This window comes from Eimeria necatrix, genomic scaffold (genome assembly GCF_000499385.1).
Source record: "Eimeria necatrix Houghton genomic scaffold, Enh_scaff1556, whole genome shotgun sequence".
Classification (NCBI taxonomy): domain Eukaryota; phylum Apicomplexa; class Conoidasida; order Eucoccidiorida; family Eimeriidae; genus Eimeria; species Eimeria necatrix.
This window is the reverse complement of record NW_013652261.1, coordinates 1-6,504: the sequence shown is the minus strand read 5'-3', so window position 1 is coordinate 6,504 and position 6,504 is coordinate 1. Positions and strand designations below refer to the sequence as shown.

Here is a 6,504-nt window from a genome sequence, read left to right as displayed (position 1 = left end):
GAGTGGAGCAACCTAGGGTTTAGGGTTTAGGGTTTAGGGTTTAGGGTTTACGGCCATGGGGATGATGGAGGAAAGCGCCAAAATGAAGGAGTGGAGCAACCTAGGGTTTAGGGTTTAGGGTTTAGGGTTTAGGGTTTACGGCCATGGGGATGATGGAGGAAAGCGCCAAAATAAAAGAGTGGATGAATTTCTCGTAAAGCAAAAAAGTGGCGACGGCGTCGGAGACGGAATAAACGCAAAGTCGCTGGGGGTCGTTTTGGGCCATGGGGACCTGCGGAAATAAAATAAATAAAATAAATTAATAAATTAATTAAATTAATTAATTTAATTAAATTAAATAAATTAAATTAAATTACATTAATTAATTTAAATTAATTTAATTAATTTAGTTGGATTAATTTAGTGCGGTTTAGTTGGCCGAAAAAGAACAAGTGCGAACTGAGAGCTGCAGCCGGAGGGAGAGCTGGCCATAGAATGGGACGCCCACGCAAACCCTAAACCCTAAACCCTAAACCCTAAACCCTAAACCCTAAACCCTAAACCCTAAACCCTAAACCCCAAGATCCTGTTGCACAGCGAAGTCAACAAACTGTTCACCAACGCGGGGGTGTTTCCCGCGCCCTGCACTCTAAACCCTAAACCCTAAACCCTAAACCCTAAACCCTAAAACCCTAAACCCTAAACCCTAAACCCTAAAGAAGGGCGAAATGTTGCACAGCGAAGTCAACAAACTGTTCACCAACGCGGGGGTGTTTCCCGCGCCCTGCATAAACCCTAAACCCTAAACCCTAAACCCTAAACCCTAAACCCTAAACCCTAAACCCTAAACCCTAAACCCCCACCCTAAACCCTAAACCCTAAACCCTAAACCCTAAACCCTAAACCCTAAACCCTAAACCCTAAACCCCAAGATCCAGGCCAAAGGAAGCAAAACAATGAAGTAAAAGAGATAAGAGAACTGAATGGAGGAAGACAGCACATTTGAATAAAAGGAACAAAGAATTAAACAAAAGAAATGAAACAATTGAGCAAAAAGAATAAAAGAATTAAATCAGAATGTTCTTGAAAGTCCTAGACAGAAACCCTAAAAAAGGGTTTTTAAAAAGGACAAAAGAGGCTTTTGGATGAAGCAACAAGGAACAAAAGAGACCCTAAAGGGTTTTAAAAAACACAAAAGGGACTCCAAAAGGGTTTTAAAAAGAGACAAAAACGACTTTAAAAAAGTTTTAAAAAGACGCAAAAGCCGTCCTTGAAAACCCTAAAAGGGTGTTAATCAGAGACACCCTAAACCCTAAAAGGGTGGAAAAGACTCGCCATGTCTTCGGGGTCGACTTCGACGGGATTAAATCCAAGTTTGGCTTTGCAAACTGTCTTCAGTGTTCGAGAACCCTGAAAAAGAAATTAAATAAAATCAATTAATTAATTAATTAATTAATTAATTAATTAATTAATTAATTAATTAAATTAGTATATTAATTAATTAATCAATTGCATAATTTAATTAATTAAACAACTTGAATAAGTGTTTACTTAATTAGAAGAGTTTTCGTTCAATTTGGTTTTTGGGCCCCTTTGGTTGTGTCTTTCTGTTTACTTATTTGCCTAGGGTTTAGGGTTTAGGGTTTAGGGTTTTGGCGAACCTGGGGCAAGTAAGAGTCCCTCTCTACCCACTCAAAAGCTGAATGCCTAGGGTTTAGGGTTTAGGGTTTAGGGTTTAGGGTTTTGGCGAACCTGGGGCAAGTAAGAGTCCCTTTCTACCCACTTGAAAGCGTCTAAATGAATTAAAGGCCCTATTCCAACTACGGGGCCTCCCAGCTCTTTTTGCTGCAGCCCTAAAGTCCCCAGAAAGTCGACGCCCAGCACCTGAAAAGAAACAGCAGGTTAGGGTTTAGGGTTTAGGGTTTAGGGTTTAGGGTTTAGGGTTTGGGGGCTGGGCAGCTAGCTAGCGGCCGCCTTTGTTTCAAGGAGACAGAAAGAAGGAGAGAAGAAATCAAAAAGAGAAGACAAATGAAGAGACAGCAGTCTTTTTTAAAAGGAGACAGTTGCTGCAACGATGGAGAAGAGCAGCTGCAGCAGCATAGCAGCAGCAGCAGCAGCAGCAGAGTAGCAGCAGCATACAAGAACAGCAGCAGAAGAACAGCAGCAGCAGCACAACAACAGCACAAGACAACAGCAGCAAAACAGCAACACCAACATCAGCAAACCAACAACAGCAGCAGCAGCAAAACAACAACAGCAACAGCAGCAACAGCAGCAGCAGCAGCAGCAAACCAGCAGCAGCAGCAGCAGCAGCAGCAGCAGCAGCAGCAAACCAGCAGCAGCAGCAGCAGCAGCAGGAGCAGCAGGAGGGGCGGACTTGGGCGCGTTTGATGAGGTAAGGGAGGTCGAAGTCGTCTCCGTTGTAAGTGACGAGAATGTGGGGTTTGAGTTTGAGAAGGAGACAGAGGAATCTTTGGAGAAGAAGTTTTTCGGAAAGTTCATTAAAAACGACGAAGTCCCCGGGGCCGCGGAGTTCGGGGCGGGGGGCGAAGCCGAAGCAAGGAGCAGCAGCAGCAACGCAGCAGCAGTTCAGCAGCAAATAACCTTGCCCGTTGCAGACCAGAGACAGCAGCAGCAAAGGGTCTCTTGCTGCTTCCGGGAACTGCAGCGGCAGCTTGAAACACTCAATGTCGAACGCCAGCACCGACAAACCAGCAGCAGCAGACAAGTCCTCCAAAGCCTCCAGCTGCAGCAGCAGCAGCAGCAGCAGCAGCAGCAGCAGCAGCTGAGGCAAAGCGCCAAGCGGGGAGGCTGCAGCACAGCTGCAGCAGCCGCTGCGCAGGCAGCAGCACAGCTGCAGCATGGGGTGGTGCAGCAGCAGCAGCAGAACTGCAGCAAGTGGTGGTGCAGCAGCAGCAGCAGAACTGCAGCAAGGGATGCAGCAGCAGCAGCAGCAGCAGCTCAGCTGCAGGGTTTAGGGTTTAGGGTTTAGGGTTTAGGGTTTAGGGTTTACCTTTAGAGGCTCTGTGACGTCCGGCTTTTGCCGCGAAATGGAATACCATCGCCCGCAGCGAATGTCCAAGTCGATGCAGCATCTGAAGACAAAAACAAATAAATAAAATAAATAATTAAAATAAATAATTAAAATAAATAATCAAAATAAATAATTAAAATAAATAATTAAATTAATTTAAAGTAAATAAATTGTAAATGAACAAATAATGAGAAATAATAAATAGGGACAATGCTGGGATAAAGCGACAAGACGCGACAGTTGGAGACAGCAACAACCACCACACCGAGATGCCGTGCAGCCTGCCCCGCGAAGGGCGAAATGTTGCACAGCGAAGTCAACAAACTGTTCACCAACGCGGGGGTGTTTCCCGCGCCCTGCATAAACCCTAAACCCTAAACCCTAAACCCTAAACCCTAAACCCTAAACCCTAAACCCTAAACCCTAAACCCAAGGTAAAACAGGGAAACGGCACCTGGTGATGTAGAGGACATCCGCCTCGTAGAGATCATCAATGAGGCCCAAAGCGTCTTCTTGGGGGTCTCTGTCTCTGCTGCTGCCATCTGCTGCTGCTGCTGCTGCTGCTGCTGCTGCTGCAGTGTCTCCTTCTGTCTCCTCGCCCTCAGCCACAAACCGCCGCCGGTGCAGCAGCTCCCTCTTCCCTTTCTCCCGCGCGCTTTCCCGAACTGCAGCAAACAAGCAATTAATTAATTAATTAATTAACAAACTAAATTAATTAATTAATTGATTAATTAATTAATTAATTAATTAATTAAGTGAACAATTAATTAATTAATCCCTGTGCACAGCACCAACACCACCAGAAGAACCGCAGCAGCAGCAGCAGCAGCAGCAGCAGCAGCAGCAGCAGCAGCAGCAGGGTTTGTGTTCCCGCACGGATTTTGTGTATTTCGAGTCTGGCGTCCACGAGGTCTTTGACAGTTGGAAAAGAAAGTTTCAAAAAGTCCCTTTTTCGATTCAAAACCCCAAAAGCGTCTTGCGCAAACCCTAAACCCTCGCGCGGGCCGTAAACCCCCAAGTGCGCGCTGTCCCCGGGGTCCGTCACTGCTGCCCGCTCTATCCGCACCTGCAGCAGCAGCAGCAGCAGCAGCAGCAGCAGCAGCAGCAGCAGCAGCAGCAGCGGCAGCGGGGGAGGGGGGAGGCAGCAGCAGCAGACGGAGGGGCAGCAGCAGCAGCAGCAGCAGCAGCAGAAGCACAAGCAGAAGCGCGAAGATGCCTCCCAAAGCAAAGCGTCTCTGTCTCTCCCTAGTCAGCTAGCTAGCTAGCTAGCTGGCTAGCTAGCTAGCTAGCTAGCTAGCTAGCTCCTTAACTAGCTGCAGCTAGCTAGCTAGTTAGCTAGCTGTCTCTTTCTACTTGCAGCTAGCCATCTGTCTCTCTCTGTCTCCGCGCTGCCTCCTGCTGCTGCTACTGGTGCAACTACCACTGCCGCCGCCGCCGCTCCTGCTGCTGCTACTGCTGCTGCTGCTGCTGCTGCTGCTGCTGCTGCTGCTGCTGCTGACGTTGTGTTTGCTGAGCTTCTGGGCAAGGGCCTCCACGACCTGCTCCCAAGCTGCTGCGTCGCGGCGCTGCAGCGCCACACAGAAGTGGGGCCGGTGCAGCAAAGTGCTGCGAAAGACACAGCCTTCTTGACTTATGAAGTACAAATTAATCCCTGCAGCAGCAGCAGCAGCAGCAGCAGCAGCAGCAGCAGCAGCAGCAGCAGCAGCAGCAACGGATGATGCAAACCCCGCACGCAGCCTCTTCAGCACGCAGCAACAACGCGAAAAACGCAGCAGCAGCAGCAGCTGCAGCAGCTGCTGCTGCTGCTGCACCCCAATCGCAGTTGAGAAGCTGCAGCTTTCAACACAAGCAAAGCAGCAGCAGCAGCAGCAGCAGCAGCAGCAGCAAAGCCCTTGGGTGGCAGGTCACCTGAGAAGGTTTGCTGCTGCTCCCTGCTGGCAGCAACAGCAACAGAGGTTTGGCTGATGTTGTAGAGATACCCCACACGCCGGCCCCCGCCTTGCCAAACCTCCACTCCGAAGCGGGACTCCAGGCTGCTGGGGCGGCTTGCTGCGCTGCTGCTGCTGCTGCTTGCTTCTGCTGCAGCTTCTGCTGCTGCTGCTGCTGCTGCTGCTGCAGCTTCTGCTTCTGCTGCCGCGGCGGCGGCTTCTGCGGCCGCTTCCGCTGCTGCTGCAGCTTCGCGCTGCCGCCGCTGCTGCGGCAGTTTCCCCCCGAGGTCCTCCACGTCCATGCTGCTGCTGCTGCCTGCATGCGAGCTGCTGCTGCTGCTGCTGCTGCTGCTGTTCCGCGCGGGCCCCATAGCAGCATAGGCGCGGCTCCCTGGGGGGCCCCCGGGGGGGCCCCCTGGGGGGCCCCAGGGGCGCATCGCTCTCTCTAGGGCCGCGAAGAGGGGGGGCCCCCAGACAGCGGCATCCGCAGCGCAGCCGAGGTAGTTGAGGGTTTGCTGCTGCTGCTGCTGCTGCAGCAGAAGAGCCGGAGCTGCCGCGGACAAAGAGAAGGTCGCGCGCGCAGTGAGTCTGCGTTTAGTAGGGTTTAGTAGGGTTTAGTAGGGTTTAGGGTTTGGCTTGGAAGAGGGCCGAAGGCTGGGAAGCGTGCGTGTGGCGTTTGGAGAGTTTGGGGGAAGTTCGAGGAAATGCGGGTTGTTGGCCGGGAAGGCGCGTTAAAAAAGAAGGTGTTTGCAAAAGAAAGGTCGAAAAGCGGTGAAGACCGCAAAAGGGGGCTGCTGGAAAGAAAGAAAGTGATGAGGGGTGGCGGGGGTGGTGTTGTGTGGGCGGTGGGCGGTGGTGTTGTGCGCGAGGTGTGTCGGTACACCTGAGGAAGTGTCGTCCCGCGAGGCAAGAGGGCTTGAATTGAGCGCGGAATTGAATTGGAAATGCAATTTGGAGTAAAACGGAGGTTTATTTGGGGCTTAGGGAGGGTTTTTGAATTAAAAGGCGGCTTCCGCGCATGCAGCGTCGCCGCAGCAGCAGCGGCCGCCTGGGGCTGGGCTGCGCGGCGGCCGCGCGTCCTCCCCCCCCCGCTGCGCAGCCGCAGTGGTGGGTTTGGGAGTTTGGAAAAAGCAGAAAAGCAAAAAGGTGCATTTCGGTTTTCTTTTCAAATTCGCGGCCCTCCTGGCTGGCTCTGCCTGCTGCCGCCGCCCCGCCGCTGCTGCTTCCCGCCCCGCATGTAGGCATCGCAGCTGCGGGAGTGCTGCTGCTGCTGCTGCTGCTGCTGCTGCTGCTGCGGGAGAGTGAGAGTTGTTGCTGCTGCGGTGCGCTGCAGCATTTTCGGCGGCGGCGTTCGCTGTGTCCCCCCCCTGCTGCTGCTGCGCGGACTCCGCAGCAGCAGCAGCAGCAGCAGCAGCAGAGGCGGTTCTTTAGCAGCAGCTTGGGAGCGCTGCCAGCAGGTGCGTGCGAGGCGTGTTGCTGCTGCTGCTGCTGCTGCGAAGATGCACCGGGACTCGGAGCGGGGCAGCAGCAGCAGCAGCAGCAGCAGCAGCGGCGGCTACCGCG

General features: G+C 52.2%; 1 protein-coding gene across 1 annotated transcript; it reads right to left on the bottom strand.

The window, feature by feature from the left end:
* Positions 1–685: 685 nt before the first annotated feature.
* Positions 686–5,378, bottom strand: ENH_00017070 (hypothetical protein; the record flags this gene model as incomplete). Its single annotated transcript, XM_013579248.1, has 9 exons — positions 686–763; positions 1,291–1,389; positions 1,732–1,863; positions 2,357–2,725; positions 2,993–3,074; positions 3,468–3,678; positions 3,890–3,988; positions 4,431–4,664; positions 4,922–5,378. 9 exons carry the CDS (start codon positions 5,376–5,378, stop codon positions 686–688), a joined length of 1,761 nt encoding a protein of 586 aa, XP_013434702.1.
* Between the last annotated feature and the right edge of the window lie 1,126 nt (positions 5,379–6,504).